Source organism: Oncorhynchus clarkii, chromosome 7 (assembly GCF_045791955.1).
Source record: "Oncorhynchus clarkii lewisi isolate Uvic-CL-2024 chromosome 7, UVic_Ocla_1.0, whole genome shotgun sequence".
In the NCBI taxonomy this organism is placed as follows: Eukaryota; Metazoa; Chordata; class Actinopteri; order Salmoniformes; family Salmonidae; genus Oncorhynchus; species Oncorhynchus clarkii.
Window position 1 is genome coordinate 20,698,751 of NC_092153.1, and position 24,209 is coordinate 20,722,959.

The window sequence follows — 24,209 nt, forward strand, 5'->3', positions numbered from 1 at the left end:
AGTCTGTGTCTAACGGCTCTCTAGCACTCGTTAAGACTGATAATCTAGCTTGTGTTTCTATAGCGCACCATTCTGTAACTCAGTAACAGTTTGTTGCAGTTTGCACCAAACTAACATTTGATATATCCGAGAGTCTGGTGAGACATTGGTTGATTGATTATGCAGGATTAGAACTGGCAACGCAACATACATGTAGCCCTATTCCCTTCTCGTTATCTCTCTTGGTTGAAAAGTAGACATTTGGCCTGCTATTAGACCACTACCCTCTTCAATGAGGTAGAAATTGAGAGTGACAGCTCAGTGTCTCTGAAGCAGTGTGGATCAAGTTTCCTCACTGGGCTCTATATTATATTTTTGCCTACATGCCCACAATCTAAAATGTTCCTATGCTAAAATACTTGCTGATACCCCCAATGGAAAATGTAAAAAAACATCTCCCCTTTCAAAGTAAACATGAATGAAAAATGGCTACAAGGAATGTTATTTTGTTGTTCAATAAGCGACATCGGCGGAGGAGAGCACATGATGCCGTGAATGGAAGAGTAAGGGCTGAGACCAGCCGCAACGGTAGACTAGGTGTGAATCTCAATTATATTTCCTTAGTTCCTTGCGTCCTCTCTCCTTGCCTCCTTCTCGAAACGCATTGGAATAATAAAGATCAGGGGGGAGGAACCTTGTGTGTTTTGAGAAGGAGACAAAGGGGGAAGATGTGAGGAATCAAGGAAATACAATTGAGGCTCACCCCAAAGCCACCCATTTCATCGAGCCTTGCACTTCATCAGGACACTAGGTCATGTGTCCTTTTTTGTCAGCCATTAATCTGAGGCACCACTCTCTCCTTGACCTCAAGCTATTAGCCTTGTGCTGGATTTACACCTGAACTGATCGCCACGCCATCGGCCCGTGGAGTTAGTAATAATGGCACACTCTGTGGATGGGGGTGTATCGGTCGAGCATCTTGTTGACCTTGGCTTCTACATATTCATCTGTTGTAAAGCAATACGGTTAAGCGTGTTCACTCCTCCATCCAACACCTGACCTCTGACCTCCAACACTATCCTTCACATACCCTCCAGTTCACAACCCAGCTTGTTTAGCTCATCGTGGTTTACCATCTGTGGGACTTTCTTAAAACAAAAATTAAATGTTGACATTGAGATGTATTTATTTTAAGTGGAAAATAATACAGATCTCAGAATGAGAGAATTATCTGAAATTGTCACAATTAAATGGAATATTCTGAGGCTTTACTCTAATGAACAATTCATTAAATTAATTGCACCATATTGTACAAAGGATGCATAACGTATAAATGCAAATGAATTAAAAAAAGTACTGTATTGACCTTGTGATTTATTTTTTCCTTGACTTCTTTTCATTAGAAGGTCTACAAGACCTTTTATGTCAATTATTCAAATAAAGCTCATTAGAGCTGTTGGCAAAGGCATTAATTACCTTGGTGACAAAACAAACATGCCTGTAACATCCAAATAATAGAAGAGCACAATCTGTTTTACAAGGTGGTTGGATTCAAACGTTAGACGATGCGCCCCCTAGTGGCTATCCCTATGAACAGCTCATGAGTGTATGTGGTCAAAGATGGTGATAGCAGTCATAGAAATAGAATCCATAGAACATCTAAGACTAACCCGTTTTACAGATTCTATTTCAATGGCTGTGGTAGGCTATTTAAGTCCATCTACTACATAACTACATTTTTTTTTTAGGTTGTCAAAACAATTTCTGATTGTCAGCATAAAACAATAGTCTAAACTACAGTACTTTGTGAACAATGTGATACCTGCTGTACATCATGAGGGCATGAATCATTAGGCCTACATTTCGTAATATTTAGGGAAAGGGGGATACCTAGTCAGTTGCACAACTGAATGCATTCAACCAAAATGTGTGTTTCAAATTTAACTCAACCCCTCTGAGTCAGAGAGGTGCTGAGGGCTCCCTTAATCAACTTTCACATAATCGGCACCCAGGGAGCAGTTGTTGGGGGTTCCCCACCTTGCTCAAGGGTATAATGGCAGGTTTGTCTACCTTGCCGTCTCAGGGATTCAAACCAGCAATCATTCGGTTACTGGCCCGACACACTTAACCGCTAGGCTACGGGCCACCCCAATTAAACTAGGGAGACATGGGATGTAGTAGCAATCGCTGCCCGAATCATCAATGGTAAATTAGCAACTATCATAACACTTAGCTCAGTATGTATCCATATAGACTCCTTCATCATAATCGTCATCACCATCATCATCAGTGGCTTCTTTAGACTTGTGAAGTCGAGGAGGATGGAGGTAAATTATTTGAAAAAAATATATATGCTTTTGGGGACGTTTATTTTTTTATTTTATTTACCAGAACCAGCTGGGTTTGAGACATAATATGAATTATATATATAACAGTTTAAACCAAAGTAGGTTATTATATCATATACTGTATAATATAATATGTATTATACGGTTTTTCATCCTCTCTGTTCGATCTAAAGAGGAGGACGGAAAATAGCCATCCTCACATATAGGTTGATTCAGTTGAGACTATTGACCATTGCAAAACTGTTTTTAACAAAAATAACCAGATAATTGTGTGTTTATACTGAACATAAATATAAACACAACATGCAACAATTTCAAAGATTTTACTGAGTTAGAGTTCACATAAGGAAATAAGTAAATTGAAATAAATTCATTAGGCCCTAATCTATGGATTTCACATGACTGGTAATACAGATATGCATCCGTTGGTCACAGGCACCTTAAAAAAGGTAGGGGCGTGGATCAGAAAAACAGTCTGTATCTGGTGTGACCACCATTTGTCATATGCAGTGCGACACATCTACTTTGCATAGAGTTGTTGATTATGGCCTGTGGAACGTTGTCCCACTGCACTTCAATGGCTATGCGAAGTTGCTGGATATTGGCAGGAACTGGAACACGCTGTTGAACACGTCGATCCAGAGCATCCCAAACATGCTCATTGGATGACATGTCTGGTGAGTATTCAGGTCATGGAAGAACTGGGACATTTTCAGCTTCCAAGAATCCTTGTGACATGGGGTTGTGCATTATCATGCTGAAACATGAGGTGATATCAGTGGATGAATGGCACGACAGTGGGCCTCATGATCTCATCACAGTATCTCTGTGCATTCAAATTGCCACTGATAAAATGCTATTGTGTCCATTGTCCTTAGCTTATGCCTGCCCATACCATAACCCCACCATGGGGCACTCTGTTCACAATCTTGACATCAGCAAAACGGTCAGGTGGATGAATTATCTTGGCAAAGTCTAAATGCTCAATAACAGGGATGTAAACAAATTTGTGCACAACATTTTAGAGAAATAAGCTTTTTGTGGTATGGAATATTTTTGTGGTATTTTATTTCTGCTCATGAAACATGGGACCAACACTTTACATTGCGTTTATATTTGTGTTTAGTGTATTATCACAATCATACTTTCAATTGTAACTCACCAACATCATCATCATCATCATCATCAATTCATTATCAGAACCATCATGTCAATCTTAACTCACCAACATCATCATCAATTCATTACTATCACAATCATACTGTACTTTCACTCATAATTCACAACCGTCAATTAAAGGGGGGGGGGGCGGAACAAGTACAGTCTTTCATATTCTATTGGCTGGAGTACATTGTCCATCACCATCCTGAGTTGTATGTACTTTCTCTGGGTGTCTGATTGCATTGTAAATCACATGACCTTCTCTATATCAACACACAGACGCCGTCATCATTGAATGCAGCGAAGCTTGGAAGCAAAGGTGAGAGTGTGCTGCGTTTGCACGAAAGTAGCACCTTATCAGTGATGTTTCTAGCTATAGCCAGCGACATTGTTTTACATTTTAATTTGGCAACGATTAAATTGATTCCTTTGATATAAGAAATGGATTAGCTAGCTTCTTAACGTTATGACAGGACGGATGATCAACAACAGCAGCATAAAAAAAATAGGCCTACCTACCGTTTGCTATTTAACGTTAACCAGCTAAACCACCAAGATTATCTCATCGCATTCACTGTCTTTTGTGTCCCGTAAATGTCCTATTTGTGGATATGACTGACATGTCCTCAATCGAGTGGTTTATAGTTCTAGGATGGTAGTTAGCAACTGTAGCCCTAGCATGCTTTGTGGTCGTGGGCTGACGTTAGCTAGCTATTTAGCCAAGTAGGTATCGTTAGCTAGCAAGCTGTTTTTCTTTATCCATGTTGAACTTCGAAGCCGTGCCAACAACACGTTTGGGTGACTAGCTGGCCCCAGACAGTGTGGCTTTGAGATCATGCATGTTTCATGCTTACATGTCCATGAGTATTGTTAACGGTAGGTAGGTAGCTGACAAGCTCATTCGACATCTGGTCAGCGAAACAGACATTTTGACAGGTCGTTCAGGTTATTTGGGTAGCCTTTTAGTGACAGTCAGCTAACGTTACCTAACGTTAGCCATGAAGCTATTGTTGGCTAGCTTGCAATTCATGACTGAGATGCTAAGGTGTCACTGGTTTGCTCAACTGTTGCATTAATAAGACTTGTCTTGTTCTCTATCTATCCAAAGGTACCTAAACTATAGTTTATTGCTGCAAATCTGGTAGATGGAGAAGGAAAAATAACTGGCCTTGACTGGTCGAGGAAAAAACAGCTAATGCGTTCATGGCCATGTCTGAATCAGGAAGAGCAGCCAAGCCACATTCTCAAAACAAAATGTTTTTGAAAAAAACTAAACTTCTGATGCCGAATTTAAAATTCACTCTTCCAGTTTTGCAGAGCTTGACCGAACGTGTTACTATTGTGCCAATAAATATTAACAGTAGAGAAGCACGTTTTGTTATCTTGTGTGCAGATTATCAGCCTTACCTAGCAACTTCCCTCAGGTACACATCAGCATTCCTGATGGTTAAGTTTAGCACCACACATGCCTCATGAGTGTGATTGAGAGAAGCCACAATCGCACTGGGTTAAATCAGGAGCATAAATATAATGTATTAAAATAGTATTTCTAAGCTACAATTGTAGGCTACCAAAGGAGATAGCCTAGGTGCAATACAAAATAAACACTTGAAGTTTACTGTTAGGAACCTTTCCCAAACAGTTGAGGGGGTGGGGCTTTGTAAGGAGATGGACAGGTTTCTTCTCTCTGGTTCTCCTATCCCCGTATGGGTGCTGTGATCCATGTAAACCAGAGGAATGTACCTTTTTAATAAATTACCTTGCAGTGACTCTCGTGGTGCAAGGCCTGACCTGGCCTACACAGCCCCCTGCTGCTCTGTCATTCCTCAGGAAATGTCACCATCAAATGGCTGTGACAGTGTGTACCAAATGGCACCCTAATGCCTATGTAGTGCACTGAATAGGGTGCCATTTGGGATGTAATAACAGTGATCCAAGGACAGGTGTGGGGGTTAGGTGCCAAGAAGCTGCTGCTTCTGAACAGTTTGACTGTGTCTTGTACACTGTCACCCTTCTGCTGCCTCAGCGAACAGCCAACCCCTTCTCCTGACTGTTGGGTTCTTATCATATTAGGAGATTCCCTGACTCTTCAGTCTGGTCTTTACGATTGCAGTTTCAAAACACCGCTAGGTCTATCTCGTCTTAGCTTGTTGTCGTTAAATCACATTTAGCCTAGCCTTAGGGTTGGGTGGAACCAGCACCGAAGGTTTTTAGCAATAAGTAAGGTAGGGTTGGGTCAGGACATTGAACTCCTATTGACTTGGTTCCCACTTTATTTTTATTTTAAGTAACTCAGGAAGGTTTTCAACTTACTCTTAAAGGTTGTAATAGGAGAATGGACAAGGTGCAGTTTAGAAATTGTGTAGTGCGTAATCAGTTTTCCTCTTGTCATTGCATACTTAATATGTTGTGAAATCTGTTTTGTTAATGTATTGTAATGTTTTTCAAAAATGAATAACTGCTGCCTCCCGAGTGACGCAGTGCTAGAGGTGTCACTACAGACCCGGGTTTGATCCCGGGCTGTATCACAACCGGCCATGCTCGGGAGTCCCGTAGGGCGGCGCACAATTGGCCCAGCGTCGTCCGGGTTAGGGGAGGGTTTGGCCGGGGCAGCTTGACTTGGCTCACCGCGCTCTAGCGCCGCCTTTATGTGGGCCGGGTGCCTGCAGGCTGACCTCGGTCGTCAGGTGAAGGGTGTTTCCTCCGACACATTGCTGCGGCTGGCTTCCGGGTTAAGCAGGTGTGTGTTAAGAATAGAGGTCAACCGATTATGATTTTTCGATACAGATTATTGGAGGACCAAAAAGGCCGATACCGATTCAATCGGCCAATTTTTTTTAAATTTAATTTATTTGTAGTAAAGACAATTACAACAATACTGAATGAACACTTTAACTTAATATGATGCATCAATAAAATCAATTTAGCCTCAAATAAATAATGAAACGTGTTAAATTTGGTTAAATATTGCAAAAACAAAGTGTTGGAGAAGAAAGTAAAAGTGCAATATGTGTTATGTAAGAAAGCTAACATTTAAGTTCCTTGCTCAGAACATGAGAACATATGAAAGCTGGTGGTTCCTTTTAACATGAGTCATCAATATTCCCAGGTAAGAAGTTTTAGGTTGTAGTTATTATAGGAATTATAGGACTATTTCCCTCTATACCATTTGTATTTCATTAACCTTTGACTATTGGATGTTCTGATAGGCACTTTAGTATTGCCAGTGTAACAGTATAGCTTCATCCCTCTTCTCACTCCTCCCCGGGCTCGAACCAGCAACACAACGACAACAGCCACCCTCGAAGCAGCGTTACCCATGCAGAGCAAGGGGAACAACCACTCCAAGGCTCAGAGCGAGTGACGTTTGAAACGCTATTAGCGCGCTAACTAGCTAGCCATTTCACTTCGGTTACACCAGCCTCATCTCGGGAGTTGATAGGCTTGAAGTCATGAACAGCGCAATGCTTGACGCACAATGAAGAGCTGCTGGTAAAACGCACGAAAGTGCTGTTTGAATGAATGTTTACGCGCCTGCTTCTGCCTACCACCGCTCAGTCAGATACTTAGATACTTGTATGCTCAGTCAGATTATATGCAACGCAGGACACGCTAGATAATATCTAGTAATATCATCAACCGTGTGTAGTTAACTAGTGATTATGATTGATTGTTTTTATAAGATAAGTTTAACTAGCTAGCAACTTACCTTGGCTTACTGCATTCGCGTAACAGGCAGTCTCCTTGTGGAGTGCAACGAGAGAGAGGCAGGTTGTTATTGCGTTGAACTAGTTAACTGTAAGGTTACAAGATTGGATCCCCCGAGCTGACAAGGTGAAAATCTGTCGTTCTGCCCCTAAACAAGGCAGTTAACCCACCGTTCCTAGGCCGTCATTGAAAATAAGAATGTGTTCTTAACTGACTTGCCTAGTTAAATAAAGGTGTCCAAAAATACCGATTTCCGATTGTTATGAAAACTTGAAATTGGCCCTAATTAATCGTCCATTTCGATTAATCGGTCGACCTCTAATTAAGAAGGGTGGTTTGATGGGTCATGTTTCCGAGGACGCATGACTCTACCTTCGCCTCCAGAGCCCGTTGGAGTTGCAGCAATGAGACGAGAGAAATTGGGGAGGGGATAAAACTGCCTTAATTTTGCCAGACTCCAGGAAGAGTAGCTGCTGCCTTGGCAGCTGATGGGGATGCATAATAAATACATACCATAGAGCTATTTTATAGTTTGTCAAAAATGTGCAGATCAACTAGCCCATGTCAACTCTTTAAAAAAAAAATATATATATATATATATATTCTTTTAGCTAGGTTGTAAGACCCTTGCTCCCTTTGATCTGAAGCCATTATTGTGACTTTGCCATTGTAATTGTTTGTAAGCTTGTGTGGTCTAAAATGAATCTATGATCGTATGCTATCCATGGTTTTTCGTATGCTGTTCTTTGTATGCCATTTTTAATATTTGATAATTAACCAATGATTAGGCCACACTTGGCCATGATTACAGACACCTGTGTCTTTTGACACTATATAAACAAGTCATCCCGCAGTGTTTGATTATACCATTGATGAAGACAGCTTGGCTGTCAAAACGTTGGACATGACATTTTTGCATCTGGCCTCCTAGAGTGTGCGGCTCTCCTTTATTTTCAGGTTGTAATGTTTGTCACATTAGACGAGGCAGAGTGTGGAATTGCAAGAAAATGAGGTTAACTGCAAAATGTATTGGCCGACAATAAGGGATGTGAACAGTTTGTGTCATGACCAGTGCTTGTGCCCATAGAAATAGACATGGCGCATGGTGGACATGATGTTCAATGCTGGAAGGGGGGACTGAGTGGGAAAAGTTTTGGAACCCCTGCTGTAGCCTACATCAGTCTAGCACTTGTGTACTAAATAACACTGGACTATGTCTAAGCCTACCGTACTCCACTTCTTTGTACAATGTTTGATTACATTTTTTTTCTTACAGCTGGGCTTTTCTAATCTCTTTCCACAGCCAATCAGTGATGGATTCCAAGCCTCGTCGGCTGCCCTTTACGGTGTCCGGCACCACGTCGTCTTATTCTTCATCCTCTTCCCCCTCCTCCCTGGGTTCCAGCAGACTCTATGGAAGAACCAGTGTCCTGAACAGTGATCGATTCACCAGGACCACACCCCTTAAACCTGACCTCGACCACCAGGTACTGAACTGTATGAGAGGGAGAAAGTGGCAGGTCACATACATTTGCTGACCCTAAATGTCATTTCGTATTCCTAAAATTCTGCCGGTTAACAATAACACTTCAAATATGTTTATAAACAAAGGAAGGATAAGGCTAGGCAGTTGGGACAAGTTTAGCCTGTTTTCATGACGACCAATGTTCTCTTTAAAATAAAGGCAGTCGTGTGGGGTCATTATTTTCTCCCCCCAAGAATCAGGCTTTCTTTGCTGCCATCTGACTAAGGGCCTGTAGCTCTGCCTCTTGGTTCCAATCCTCTTCTCTATTTGGCTAGCTAGCTGTGTTCAGAAGCAGTGAAGGTATCTGTGTACTTTAGCTGGGGCTTTTTATAGGCCAGCCTAGATTCCTGCCCGTGTGTTTTTCAGCCCGCCTGTCCTGTCAATGACTGTGCCATTAGATAAAGTTACTACTGGGGCTGTCTGTCTATTTGACTACTCTTCCAGAAGAGTCCTGGGCCCGGCTCAAATGCACAATAAACAAGTGCCTTAATTGACACGTTCGCAGACCTCTTTAAGTAGAATTACAGAAGGCTGTAAACATTTTGGAGTACTTTTGACTGCATTTGATGTTCTGAAAAAAAGATCAATGTTATTATGTGAAATATTATGCCATTATAATTATCTATCTAACATGAAAGAATGTAGGAATAATGTAGGATATTTAGACAAATGCTCTGCAGTGTTTCCCCTATATTAATTTAGCAGTGTTAGCCTCTGCTGCTAAATCGTTGCCGCAACTCCAAAAAATAGGGGCACCCAATGATTTTGAACACGGCAGAAGCCATGAATGTGCAGAATTGCAGGAAGCTTTAAAAATGGATCTCGGCTCAATGTGTAGAATGAATATGAATATCATTTTTAGTGTGTAATTAAAAACAATTTTACAGCTAAATTGTCTTTGAGGGCTTTTACAATTTTTGGTCTTATGCCATTGGCTACGCCCACTACAATGCTGACTTTGCCATCGCTGCTGATGTAAATGCTAGGGGAAACACTGCTTGGATATGAACTGTTTTCCCACTCTTTTCCTGTTTGTGGTGATCTTGGATTTGTACCATGTCAGCTACCCTACATTTCTCCACGTATTGACTTGCGCTCCCTGTGTTTTCACGCTCCTGGTGTCTCCGAGCTCTCGGTTCCTCAGCTCGACAAGGGACTACAGTAGCTCTGACAGCCGCCACTCCTGCTGGAAATCCCCTCTGACCACCTCCTCGGTCTCCTACGATCGCTCCTGGGCCGAGTCCTCACTGAGCAGCCGCAGCAAACTGGTAAACTCACGATAGAACGGGATCTTGTTCATCAGGGCACTAAGCTAACATATGGAATTGTTTTAACATGGTCATACCGTGAATCATTTAGCTATTTGATTTAGAATTTTAGGATCACTTTAGCTATCAATTTAAAAAAATATATATTGGATAAAATATAGAATTTGGCCTATACTATTATAGCCCATAGAAACAAATGAAATAAAACATTTTTATGAATGGCAAGACGGTCAAAAAAAATGTATGGTAAGGATTAAGGTTTTGAAGTGCCTGTCCTATATCTGGGAGATATAAGACGGCTTGGGAAATATATATATTTAACCCCTTACCTTCAGATGAGTCCCGTGGCACTCATGGGGGTCGAAGAGCAAAACTGAGAACACCATTGTTTCAGTCTCCCTTAGTTTGGACGCTATGTTTAGTGAGAAGACCTATTTATATATGTTTTTTTCGGGGATGTCTCATGGTCTGTGACCAACACCACTGTAGCTCTGCCACCTTCCACCGCAGCCTAGGCGGATATGGTGGATTGAGATGCAGCCAATGCTGTCGCTAACATAAACTGACAGATTTTGATGGTGATTTGTTTTAAATTGTGACTTAGATTACACGTGCGTCAATAGACTTGGGGATTAAACAGTTTGCCTTTTAGGTTTTGATAGTGATATTACTGATGCGCGGTTTCAAGTTCAAAGTGCCGTTCAAGCCCATTTTGATTCATGTGATGGTATTCTGTGGGTTGTTTTATCAGACTGATTCAGAGCGAAGACTGGGGACGTACTCAGGACTTCTCAGCAACACAACTGATGATGGGGATACCAAACGGGTCAAACTGTCCTATACCAACAGAGCTGCATATACAAGAAGCCCCTCCTCCTCTGTGACTGGCTCCTCCTACTCCAGCAGTATCCTCAGAGACACTGGTATCTGACCCCTGGTTCAAGGGAGAGTTCAGTCTCTTTCCTTGAGCCCTTTTTAATGTATGAAAATACCTGGCAAATGTTTTTTTAAGTGAACTTTTCCTTTAAATATACTGCTGTTTCCATACACTTGATGAGCGCAGGTCTTGTGATAATCATGCATAAAATCATTACCATTGCTTTGAGTGATAATAATGATATTAAATCTTCAGTTAAACATTGATTAAGCATCTTAATGATTCCTGTCGTGGTTTAGCCAACTTATCTTTTCTATCATGCAGCTGAATAACAAACTGGCACCTTGTGTTTTAGATTCGTCGTCGTGGAAGTCGTACCGGCCTCTGTCCAGGTCGTCCTCTTCTTCTTCCTCCTCCTCTTCCTCCTCAGAGCCCCTGTGGTCCAGAAGGGAGCTGGAGAAGAGGACTGAGGGGAGGAGTCTGTCTAGTGAGGCTGACACCAGCTATAGGAGCTCTGGACTCAGCTCATCCCTGTGTATGTTCTTACACTCACACATAGTGACTCATTTGTGTGCGTTGTGTTACACATCTATTGACACATTTACGCACACATTCAATCATAAAACTGAAACCGCTACATAGTCGCACGCAAACATAATACTGACACGCATGCAACCGCTAATGTGGACATTTGTTTTAGACCGGCCAGACCGTGTGACCTCCACCTATGCCCAGGGGGCCCGGCCCAAGGAGACCCTCTACTCTTCCTCTAGCAGGGAGAGCAGCTCCCTCAGCCGCCACCTCTCTTCCACTTACCAGCGCTTCCCACTGGCCCGGGACTCCACCACCTCCCGGACCACCGGCCACTCCCTGACCACCTCTACCCTCCGCACCACCAAGGAACCCACTGAGAGCCCAAAGCCCACTCTAGGAGCCTCCGTCTCCTCTCGCCCCTCGTCTTGGTACACAACCCCCTCAGCAAGACGGGAGGCCCGGGACTCCAGCCCCCCTCCCTCCGCGCCAACCACCACCCCCAGGACAACCCCAGAGGGTGGCGAGGCATCCGATGGACGTCGCTCCACCCGCCGTCTCCTCTCCCGCCTCTTCTCTCGGCGCTCCAGCCAGGACTCCAGTGGCTCCAGCTCTGGCTCCACCTCCCGCTCCTTCGACTCGGCCGAGGACAGCCCTGTCGTTGAAGTCCCCAGCCACACACCCGTGGCTACCAGCGAGGAGAGCGTCCGGCCCGTGAGTGTGGAACCCGTTCCCAGAGGCTCTGACGCGGCTCAGGCCTTTGCCTTCTTGAGGCGTCGCAGACAGGGCCTGTCCCCGGTCCAGGAGGGTCAGACCCAGCGTGGCCTGGAGGCCTGGAGAGGGGGCAGCACCAGTGGTGTTGGAAGTAGTACTTCAGGTTCCTCCTGGCTGTCGTCTTCCATCCAGACCCGCTGCACTCCTCTCTTCTCCCGCCGTAGAAGAGAAGGACGGGACGAAAGCGCTCGCCTGGCATCCGGCGCCGACGAGGATTACCGTGGTACCCAGTTCCCCCTCAGGAGGAGAGACTCCCCCGAGGATGATGAGGAAGACGAAGAGGAAGTTGCAGCCTCGGGGACGATGGGCGCTAGCGCCGCCCTACAGGAAGAGTTGAGAGACATGGCGGGGAGTAGTCAGCGTTTGGCGAGGTTCATGAGCAGCCCGCTGTTCCGCGTCCACGACAACGTCATGATCGCCGTGGACATGACGGGCGCCGCCAGGAGCCAACCGGAGGGCCAGGAGAAGCCCACCTCCTCCAGAGACCCTGAGAGACTGAGGAAGATCCAGGAGAGGTGGGGATGCTGACTGGGGAGTAGGCTGAACCTGCATGCTTGTGTCCCACCCCCTGTTGTACATAGCACTGTCCATGTGTTGTCCATCGTCTTTATTGTGGCTATGCTCGTCTTGTCATTTAAATGCCTCTTTTGGATGGACCACCACTTTAATTATTTGACTCAGTCATTTCTCTGATTTTGAATAGGATTTTGAATAGGTTTATTTACAGTTTTCTTTCTCTCGCTCTCCCCTGTAGCCTGCTGTTGGAGGACTCTGACGAGGAGGAAGGGGACCTGTGTCGTATTTGCCAAATGGGTGAGGAGTCTCCCTCCAACCCTCTGATCGAGCCCTGCCGCTGCACAGGCAGCCTGCAGTATGTTCACCAGGACTGCATCAAAAAGTGGCTGCGTTCCAAAATCAGCTCTGGTAAGATTTATTTCTCTCTCTCTGGCCTCAACAAATGATTTCTTCCCCTCTGTGTATTCTGCATTTATCGCACATTCTTGCCATCTTTCACTCTTGTCCAGGCACGAATCTGGATGCCATCACCACGTGTGAGCTGTGCAAAGAAAAGCTGCACCTGAACATTGAGAACTTTGACATCAACGAGCTACACAGGACACATGAGAAGGTGAGGGGACGCTCAGTTAACCCCAGACAGTCACCTCCTAGTCAGCCATTATCTAACTGTTAAGACTGTGAATGGGGAAACATTCTGCAGAATATCCCTCCTGTGCTGCTCATTCAACTGTAGAATACCAGAAAGGGACACTAAAAACAACTGTTCTGTGAAACGTTAAGGATTAACCTCCTGGGATCCAGTCTTAACTTGAGCTTAACGCATATCTGCAGCTTTCAGTGACCGCTTCCTTACTCTCGTTCCCTTTCTGTCCAGTCTGAGTACGAGTTCATCAGCTGTGGCCTTTACCTGGTGGTGTTGCTTCACCTGTGTGAGCAGAGGTTCTCTGATGTGCTAGGAGCTGCCAACGACGCCGGGGTAAGAGCCCACGCCTACAGTCGACACCATGCACAACCAATTCTAAACCTCATGAATTTTACACTGGGCTCAGAAGTCATCTTGAATGTTAAGCCCCAGGTTCTTCTTTGGCCGTATAATTCACTTACTATTGTATTGGGGTGTGGAAAAATACTTAACACTGAATCTTACTACATTTGAATTTTCTTTTAAAAAACGAACATTTTCCCCCTCTTTCGCTCAGTTTTTCAACCTGGCGAGAACCCTTCACGAACACATGGACAATCTTGAAAGTACGTTCTTGAATAATTTCTCCCCAATGCTGTGTACATGTTTTAGTAACTTGATATGAGGCTGTTGGTAAAACTACCCCCCCCCCCCCCCCACTGTTTATGAATTGATGGGTAAGTATTTGATTATATTGACCTTCTCTGATGTTAAAGGCCCATACGTGTGAAAGGACAAAAGCATTTCTACATGTAGCATGGTGAGCTCTGCACATATTTTTGTTGCCCAGCAACACTGCTGTGGATAATTACCCTTCAGTTAGCTATGCAGAAGGTCCTCTCAGTAGAGGTTATTAGATGGTTTGATATGCACTGCAGTATTAATCACTGACAATTAAATGGTCTTACTATTTTACCTTTGAACACTTTCTAAACTAAAAGATACCTTTTGCAGCTGTTTATTCAAAAATAAATAATGAAATAGACTGCTAATAAACTAGTGTCTGATTTGACTGATCATTTTTCCCTCCGCTGCAGGCTCTTATGGGGAATCGGACGAAGAGGTGGTTGATACTCGGCCGTCAATCGATTTCTGTGACCTCGATGAAGACCTGGAAGAGGAGTACAATTGACCGACGGGGATAAGGAAAAATAGATGGGGGGGCAAGCAGAAGAATTGAAGGTGTTACCAGCTAGTAGCAACCCATTCTGTTTCACCTCATGTGATTTTACTGAGTGCAATGGCTTGTGAGATTTTCTTTAAAGCCAATGCCAAGTAGATGGGAAGTCACTCCTGACGTAGAGGTGACGATGTCATAGATATGCAGACTGACTTTGAAGTGGACCGAGGTGAGAAAATGCTTTATACCCCCCCCCCCTCCAGATTTGAGCTTTATTCCATTAAAATGCAAGATGTCTATTTGAACTGTGATACCACGAGTGCTTTAACTGTTTCCTGATCTACAAAAGCAGATCCGGCCACCGTGGTGATATATTGTGTAAAAAAAAAAAAAGAGAAATTGGAAAAAGCTCCGGAACACAACACTGGTTCATTAGTTTAGCGGGTTGGGAGAAAGGAAAGGGCTCTGTTTAGGGAAGATTATATCAAAAAGTGGCAAATTATTCCCTTTACTGTTTACAGCTCAATAATTGACAGTTTGTTCTGTTTTTGTCTGTTTTCAATGTTTGCGGTATGAAAATGCTAATTTGCTTGGCTCTGAAACTTGTTTTCATTTAATTATTGCAATAAAGTTTTGAATGTACATGTGTTTGCAGGCAACATTTCATTCAACAAAACTGAACAAGGACAATGAAGTTAAAAATCTATTAATGTGTAAGCAATTTCAATAACTGTTGCTCAAAAACCTTTTATGATTTAAAAAGAAGACGGGAAGATTCTCAATTGAGGTAAACTCCACGCTCTTCTCTGACCCGGTAAGTGGTCACCATATGTAGAAGTGGCAATTCGTTAATAGTTTAATGGAGGAATTTGCTCGATAGCCGCCTCTAGCCGAGGATACTTAGGTGTATCCTACTGAGACGAGTTTTGTAATCTGCCTCACCCCCTTCAGATTTTTTTTTAAGGTTAAAAGCATGCACACGTTTACATGATACACTAGTAGTCTTTATAAGAATGTCTGGCACAATTAGCTAAATGTTTTTGCCACTTTATACATTTTCTGATTCCTCCTGTAAATGTAATTTGTGTGTTAGTGGCGTTGTCTCATTTCATTAAAGTCCATTTGTTTCCTGAACTAGGTAGTTGAGCAAAACCAATTGTCAATCTCCCATAAACCTTTTTAATTGGCAAGATTTGACCCTGTGACCTGGTCCCTATCCCAGTGTCTTGTCCGCTGCACTAGGGGTGTGGACGGCACCATCTGCGTTGACAGATTTTGAAGTTGTTCAATCAAAGTTAGTTAGAAGATTAGACATGTAATTTGTTTAATGTTCGGTATGGTTGGAAACGAGTCACAATTGGGATTTGAACAAGTAACTTTGCAGGTCACAACCTGTATGTAATGCCCTCCAACCTACCAACCTTTTTTTATACATGCATCTGTATACTCTGCCCACTGAGCTTTCATCCAAGCAATCACATTAGTTCAGTAAGTCAGAGCTTCCCTCATCACAAGGTAATGTTCCTCTGCTCAGATGTTGTGGATGCATACCAGATCTTACATGCCTGGATCGGGTTTCCACGTAACGGCTAACCACATGCTCTAGCAGTCTGGTGCCTGGCTACACAGTTGATGTGGCACGGAACCATTGGTTGACGCATGCGATGTTTGAGCAGGGGAACGCGACCCTTGATTGAGGCAGGGATTTAATCCAAGTTGTAGAACAACTCTGTAGCGCCTTGGATTGAATCCCAGCCTGAATTAGGGAAGCTCCTTTGCAGAATTCCAGAGCTTTAATTATTCCTTTCTCGATTCCTTGTGTCCTTGCCGCCTCCAAAGTTCATACAAGTTATTGTGGTAGGTCACAGTGATACCCACGTCTGAAATCTATTCATTTCCTCAACAACAAAAATGACAGGACTCAGCCCTTAAAGACAAACCTATTTTATTGGAAGACCATAGTGGAGCGGATGGTCTGCTTGGGACCAATATGTAGATATGAAGATACTGTTGAACATTTTGGGAATGGTAATCCTAGTTAACAAGCATTGTTGCAAGGCAGATCCAAATAAAGTCTAGAGGAATGTCCAGGTTATCAACATTCACGAGATTCAAAAAAACATCTTTGGTTTAGATTCTCCATAATAAAATTTTAAAAAAAGAATTTAAATATTTACAAAGCATTTACAGCAGCTGTGTGCAGTTTGAGGCCTCAGCAAGTAGCGACCTTTGAAAACATTAACCCCAAATGAACACCCCTAAGACAACTATTGTGCTTGAACGTGGCAGAAACAACTGCTAAGGCATTATTCACGATAAAACGTTTCAATTTAAAGTGCAAATGTTCTCAGTAGTTTGAGGGCATAGGAGAGGAAGGTTATAGTCATAACGACAAAGAGAATGCACCCAAGGCATTTACAGTTGGAATGAATTGCATGTAGTTGAAATGGCCAAATGGCAAATGAGAATGCATGCCACTCCAAATTGTCTAAGGGAGTCTGTGCTGGACTGCATTAGCTAGAGTACCTGTATTAGACCTTAAATTGTTTTTTAAATGATAAATACATCAAGCTAATAAGGATTATTGTTCTGTTAATGAAAGTGCCATGATGCAGTTGTTCCTTCTTTCGTCAATGGCCAACAGTGAAAACGACACCTTCCTCCATGACAAAATAATCACAAACAAAGAGTGAAAACAGAGAAAAACATCAGTGCCTCCGAGAAGTAAAAATACCCTGACAACAAGCATCACGTATCCAGTGCCTTTTTTGTCAAGTCCTTCAACACTGCATCAACTGTTCAATGTGGCAGGTCTTTCTCTAAAATAATCATTGTAAAGTTAATTAAAACAAGGTAAAACAACAAAAAAATACTAGTTTGGGGATTTTCAAAATCCTTTTGCCAATATTTACAATGTCACAGAAAATGCAAAAAAAAAAAAGCCTGCTTGGGAATTTATACAAATAAATAAAGTTGTCTTTTAAAATGAAAAGGCAGCCAGGTTTCAGTTTGCTGCATAATAATATTTCCATACTGAATAATTGTAGGCAAATAACTGCTTCTTTAAACTGCATAGATAGAAGACAAGTCTCACTCTGCATCCATTATACTAGTGCTGTCAGCATCATCAATGGTTCTCCTGTAGCGCACGGTGGAGTTGAACCTGGCCCTGCTCTTCTTATAAACGACGAAGCCGATGGCCGCCAGAAGGGCGGTGAGGACGACCAGGAAGAAGACCAGCGCCACCGGGACGCTCCCCGACCCTGGAGGCAACACAGCCAGTCAGAAACACATCTCCAAACTGGCCAAGAAAGTCGCTGTTTCAAGCACATCAATGTTTACAAATATAGAATAACCATAACCACAGCGAAGCCGGGGAAATCTATGAGCCATATACAATCGACTCTTGTTACATGCAATAGCTTGGAGCGGTCACCAGGGCATGCTGCTATCCACATAGTAAAAAAGAGTATGTATGAGTTGAGACTGGTGAACCATTGCACTATTGTACTCACGTGTGGGTACTTTGCAGACGATGCGGCTGTGGCTGTCCTTGCAGCTGACTCTGCTCCAGACGCCTCCGTCTGCAGACACCATGACAGCACAAGAGTTCTGCTGGGTCGCTGTCTTCACCCCACTAGCAGAACCCTTGGTCTCCCAGTTAGAGAAGGCCAGAGAGGAACCGTCCACCCAGCCCACTGGCTGACCTGGAAGACAGAGGAAGCATTACTGATTCTATTCTGAGTTAAAATAGACGACTTTATTTGAGTATAATGTACTGTATTGGCATGTAGAATTTGGTGCACACAACTTCCATGCTGTCCAATATAAATATAATGTCTCATAACATCCGTATACAGTAATAAGTGACAAGCCTATCCTATTGTACGGGTCAGGTCAGTTTACCTTGTTTGTCCAGGTCCATGCCGAGCCACACCCTACTGGTGATGAGAGGGTTGTCTGCCATGTAGCCAGAGACAAAGTCATTCTCCTCTCTGGTCATTATGGTCAGCAGCTGTGCATCTGTCAATCAAAGGCAAAAAGGAGGCATACATGCACTGTACTGTAAGTAAGAAATCACTTGATTTGATCATGGTGTACTAATTAAGCAATAAGGCCTGGGGGGGTGTGGTATATGGCCAATATACCACGGCTAAGGGCTGTTCTTATGCACGACACAGCGCAGAGTGCCTGGATGTAGCCCTTAGCTGTGGTATATTATCTATAAACCCCAGAGGAGCCTTATCGCTATTATAAACTGGTTACCAATGTAATTAGAATAATCATTTGGGTGCTTATATTTGTCCTGTTACACACAGGTCTGTAATGGAAATATGTTTTTATTTTTTTGCATATCCCAACTCCCCCTGAGACCCGCAGGGAGTAGGGTCATGGCCTGGGTCGCCATTGTAGAGCACTAATGGAGCAATTAGGGCTAAGTACCTTGCTCAAGGGCACAGTGACAGATTTGATTTCATATTTATTTGACCTTGTCAGCTCCGGTTTTGGAACATGCAAACCTTTCAGTTACTGGTCCAATGCTCTAACCTCGAAGGCTACCTGCCGCTCGTAATTTTTGTCATACCCTTGGTATAAGGACTGATATACCACGGCTGTCAGCCAATCAGCATTCAGGGCTCGAGCCACCCAGTTTATAATATCTGATATACCACAGCTTTCAGATAATCAGCATCTAGGAACCAAACTACCCAGTTTATAAGAGTAAATATGAAATACTTGTATTTAATCAGGTTGGTTATAGGGAAACCATTCTCTTACCACAACAACCTAACCCAAGATGCTGCAATAATGTAAAACTCAACTTATATACAATAATACAGAAATATATACGTGTCAAATAGGAGAGCTAGTGGGTGACTTACCAAGCCTTTCACAGATGCTCTTGGCATCCTCCATGCTGTACACAGAGTAGTTATAGAAGGTCATGTCAAAAGCATAGCAGTGGTCCTGGTGCTCAACCCACTTAGACGAGCCACTGTTCTGAGGGCAGTTGTTGGCCACCTGGGGAACTGCGAGGTTCGATCCTGATTTAGACAAACAAAAACAGATGACATTAGAGGGATTTATTTTATGGAATCTTAAAAGATTGGTGTGTATACTATGTAAAACAAATCTGCTCAGATCGCTCATTAAACATCAATGTCTTCTTAACACAAGAATTCAAGTTGTGTGTATAATAAATAAATACTAATAGGGTAGGTACTAAGACCGTAGGACTGGGTCTTACTCTGAGTGGTGATGTAATACTAATAGGGTAGGTACTAAGACCGTAGGACTGGGTCTTACTCTGAGTGGTGATGTAATACTAGTAGGGTAGGTTCTACGACTGTAGGACTGGGTCTTACTCTGAGTGGTGATGTAATACTAATAGGGTAGGTTCTAAGACCGTAGGACTGGGTCTTACTCTGAGTGGTGGTGGTGATGATGATGTAATAGGCTAGGTAATAAGACCGGGTCTTACTCTGAGTGGGGGTGGTGATGTAATAGACTAGGTACCAGCACTGGGTCTTACTCTGAGTGGTGATGTAATACTAATAGGGTAGGTACTACGACCGTAGGACTGGGTCTTACTCTGAGTGGTGATGTAATACTAATAGGGTAGGTTCTAAGACCGTAGGACTGGGTCTTACTCTGAGTGGTGATGTAATACTAATAGGGTAGGTACTACAACCGTAGGACTGGGTCTTACTCTGAGTGGTGATGTAATACTAATAGGGTAGGTTCTAAGACCGTAGGACTGGGTCTTACTCTGAGTGGTGGTGATGATGATGTAATAGGCTAGGTAATAAGACCGGGTCTTACTCTGAGCGGGGGTGGTGATGGTGGTGATGTAATATGCTAGGTAATAGGACTGGGTCTTACGATGACTGGGGGTGGTGATTGTGGTGATGTAATATGCTAGGTAATAAGATCGGGTCTTACTCTGAGTGGTGATGGTGGTGATATAATAGGCTAGGTACTAGGCCTTGGTCTTAATCTGAGTGGGGGTGGTGATGGTGGTGATGTAATAGACTAGGTAATAGGACTGGGTCTTACGCTGACTGGGGATGGTGATTGTGGTGATGTAATATGCTAGGTAATAAGATCGGGTCTTACTCTGAGTGGTGATGGTGGTGATGTAATAGGCCAGTTAATAGGACTGGGTATTACTCTGAGTGGGGGTGGTGATGGCAGTGATGTAATATGCTAGGTAATAGGACTGGGTATTACTCTGAGTGGCGATGGTGATGATGTAATAGGCTAGGTAATAGGACTGGGTCTTACTCTGAGTGGTGATGGTGTAATATGCTAGGTAATAGGACTGGGTATTACTCTGAGTGGCGATGGTGTAATAGGCTAGGTACTAGGACTGGGTCTTACTCTGAGTGGTGATGGTGGAGATGTAATAGGCCAGGTAATAGGACTGGGTATTACTCTAAGTGGGGGTGGTGATGGTGGTGATGTAATAGACTAGGTAATAGAACCCGGTCTTACGCTGAGTGGGGTGGTGATGTTGGTGATGTAATATGCTAGGTAATAGGACTGGGTATTACTCTAAGTGGGGATGGTGGTGATATAATAGGCTAGGTACTAGGACTTGGTCTTACTCTGAGTGGGGGTGGTGATGTAATAGGCTAGGTACTAGGACTGGGTCTTACTCTGAGTGGGGGTGGTGATGGTGGTGATGTAATCGGCTAGGTACTAGGACTGGGTCTTACTCTGAGTGGGGGTGGTGATGGTGGTGATGTAATGGGCTAGGCAATAGGACTGGGTCTTACTCTTGAGTGGGGGTGGTGATGGTGGTGATATAATAGGCTAGGTACTAGGAATGGGTCTTACTCTGTGTGGTGGTGATGTAATAGGCTAGGTCCTAGGACTTGGTCTTACTCTGAGTGAGGGTGGTGATGTAATAGGCTAGGTCCTAGGACTGGGTCTTACTCTGAGTGCGGGTGGTGATGGTGGTGATGTAATAGGCTAGGTACTAGGACTGGGTCTTACTCTGAGTGCGGGTGGTGATGGTGGTGATGTAATGGGCTAGGCAATAGGACTGGGTCTTACTCTGAGTGGGGGTGGTGATATAATAGGCTAGGTACTAGGAATGGGTCTTACTCTGTGTGGTGGTGATGTAATAGGCTAGGTCCTAGGACTGGGTCTTACTCTGAGTGCGGGTGGTGATGGTGGTGTTGTAATAGGCTAGGCAATAGGACTGGGTCTTACTCTGAGTGGGGGTGGTGATGTAATAGGCTAGGTACTCGGACTAGGTCTTACTCTGAGTGGGGGTGGTGATGTAATAGACTAGGTACTAGGACTGGGTCTTACTCTGAGTGGGGGTGGTGGTGGTGATTTAATAGGCTAGGTAATATGACTGGATCTTACTCTGAGTGGGGGTGGTGATGGTGGTGTTGTAGCAGATTGCTCCGTCCAGCTTGGCATTGCAGTCCATTCTCATCCAGGTGCCATGGGGAGTGATGTACACACAGACACTCTGAGGGTCTGAGCTGGACTTGACAACAGTGTCAGAGAGTCCCGCCTGACTGTAGTGATACTTAGTCCCATCGGACCACTCATAAGACTGAGAGCCACTAGCCTGCGCAGAGAGGGGAGGGGGATGCAGTATTACTCAACAAACTTCACACTAGAGGTGCTTAGCAAATTTTGCATTTAATGTCTACCTGCCGTTTAACTAAATTGCTGCAAAAGATGAAGTTATTCTCAATAGAAATGGCCGCCGTGTTAGTGGCATTGTGGCTGAGCTCCCTTACATCCTGACTGGACAGACCGATCCACAGCGGGAAGCCGTGTTAGTGGCATTGTGGCTAAGCTCCCTTACATCCTGACTGGACAGACCGATCCACAGCGGGAAGCCGTGTTAGTGGCATTGTGGCTAAGCTCCCTTACATCCTGACTGGACAGACCGATCCACAGCGGGAAGCCGTGTTAGTGGCATTGTGGCTAAGCTCCCTTACATCCTGACTGGACAGACCGATCCACAGCGGGAAGCCGTGTTAGTGGCATTGTGGCTAAGCTCCCTTACATCCTGACTGGACAGACCGATCCACAGCGGGAAGCCGTGTTAGTGGCATTGTGGCTGAGCTCCCTTACATCCTGACTGGACAGACCGATCCACAGCGGGAAGCCGTCTCGCTTGGCGATAAGCTCCATGTGAGCGTTGTGCCCGGTGTCATGCACGCTGGCCAGGTGTCCGTTGCCACGGCCACACTCCTCCAGCGCCTGGAACCAGCTCAACTTCCTGGTTATCACGTGGTAGCTCAGGTTGCCATAGCGCTCAAAGTCCCTGACCGACTGATTGTATTCGTCCTTAGAGTCTTGGGGACGAAGAAAATGTGTTAATAGAGTCAATCAAGTGCAAAATGTATTATTTAGTTGTAATTTAAAAAAAAAGATAGTACTCCTTGTGAATAGGTGAAGTATGTTTGTCTGAATGGGGTCTACCAACCTTTATCCAATTTGCAGACCACAATGCTTCTCTGCTTGAAGGGGCTGAAGTGGCGTTTGTTGGTGAATATCTCCCAGACTCCCTCGGTGTTGAGACCAGCCATGAACTCATCGCTGGCTGAGACGCTTGGTCTTCCATCTCCCCAGTTAGAGTACTGGACGTTGGTACCGTCATACCACTTCATCTGGTTATCTACCAAGGACAGGCGCAACCACTTGACATTTATTACACGTCTTATACTACACAATAATACAACGACGATCAGTGAGTAAGCTTCAGACTTGATGATCCAGTAGACATTTTTACAAGGATCCAATTCAGCGTCTCCTCATAATGCAGGGCAATGAATGATAATATGAAAGTCCAAACAGCAACTCAAACAGAAGGACTAACTGTCCATGCTGAGTGTTGGGGAGATGAATACGGGGAGCCCGGTCCAGTCCACTCACCGTTGTCATCGTTGAACACCCCTAGCCAGACAAACTGCACCAGGTCTTTGAAGGGAAGGAGCTGCTCCTTCACAAACTCATTCTCCACTACGTTCCTGATGGTCAGGATGTCTGCATCAGCATCTGAGAAGAACATCAACCGGTAACACTTCATAAAGACTTTGTTACTCGTACATAAGCAGTGCGTAGGTTTAATTAATAAACACCTTCAAATCAGAGCACAGATGAAGTCTGTTTTGACCAGGCATCAATGTCAATTTTTTAAATCTAAAAAAAAGTCTAATTGAGACTTATAGCGACCAAATGTGGCAGCGATGTAAAAACCTAATATTTAAAAGGAATATCCAAGGCACTCTCTTGTGGAAAGTACACCTGCTCTTTCCATGACAGACTGACCAGGTGGAAGCTAGGATCCCTTATTGATGTCACTAAATCCACTTCGATCAGTGTAGATGAAGGGGAGGAGACAGGTTATTAAAGGAGGATTTTTATTCCTGTTTGACAATTGAAACATGGATCGTGTATGTGTATGTGTATGTGTGCCATCCAGAGGGTGAATGGTCAAGACAATAAATGTACGTTTCTGTTTGTGTCAAGAACTGCATCTGTAATACCATGGAAAATACCATATGAAGCGTCGCGGAAATTTACACAATGAAACATACTATGCTGTTTTTACTTAGAGAATTATCCATTGTTTTAGGCTAGTGTTTTATTTCCCTGATGAAGGCTTGTTGTCTTGTGTGACTTAGTTATAACTCTGGGCGTACAGATAAGAGCCGGGTGGGACCGCAGTATGTGACATCCCGT

General features: G+C 43.8%; 2 protein-coding genes across 3 annotated transcripts in view; one reads left to right on the forward strand and one right to left on the reverse strand.

Moving 5' to 3' along the window:
* Nucleotides 1-3,764: 3,764 nt before the first annotated feature.
* On the forward strand, nt 3,765-15,135 carry LOC139413026 (E3 ubiquitin-protein ligase MARCHF7-like). Its single transcript, XM_071160004.1, has 11 exons — nt 3,765-3,807; nt 8,500-8,682; nt 9,839-9,989; nt 10,741-10,912; nt 11,222-11,401; nt 11,567-12,686; nt 12,926-13,095; nt 13,197-13,300; nt 13,565-13,666; nt 13,890-13,938; nt 14,410-15,135. Exons 2-11 carry the CDS (start codon nt 8,510-8,512, stop codon nt 14,502-14,504), a joined length of 2,316 nt encoding a protein of 771 aa, XP_071016105.1. The 5' UTR covers nt 3,765-3,807; nt 8,500-8,509; the 3' UTR covers nt 14,505-15,135.
* A 1,285-nt stretch (nt 15,136-16,420) lies between these two features.
* LOC139413025 (lymphocyte antigen 75-like) overlaps nt 16,421-24,209 on the reverse strand; it is a 36,330-nt gene continuing 28,541 nt past the window's right edge. For both annotated transcript variants that reach the window (XM_071160002.1, XM_071160003.1), the window contains exons 28-35: nt 23,400-23,522; nt 22,951-23,142; nt 22,596-22,819; nt 21,870-22,080; nt 19,376-19,537; nt 18,399-18,515; nt 18,008-18,199; nt 16,421-17,755 (exon numbers count right to left, since the gene is read on the reverse strand). In XM_071160002.1, coding sequence (XP_071016103.1) covers nt 17,583-17,755; nt 18,008-18,199; nt 18,399-18,515; nt 19,376-19,537; nt 21,870-22,080; nt 22,596-22,819; nt 22,951-23,142; nt 23,400-23,522 — 1,394 coding nt within the window. In that variant the 3' untranslated portion in view covers nt 16,421-17,582. The remainder of the gene's footprint in view (nt 17,756-18,007; nt 18,200-18,398; nt 18,516-19,375; nt 19,538-21,869; nt 22,081-22,595; nt 22,820-22,950; nt 23,143-23,399; nt 23,523-24,209) is intronic.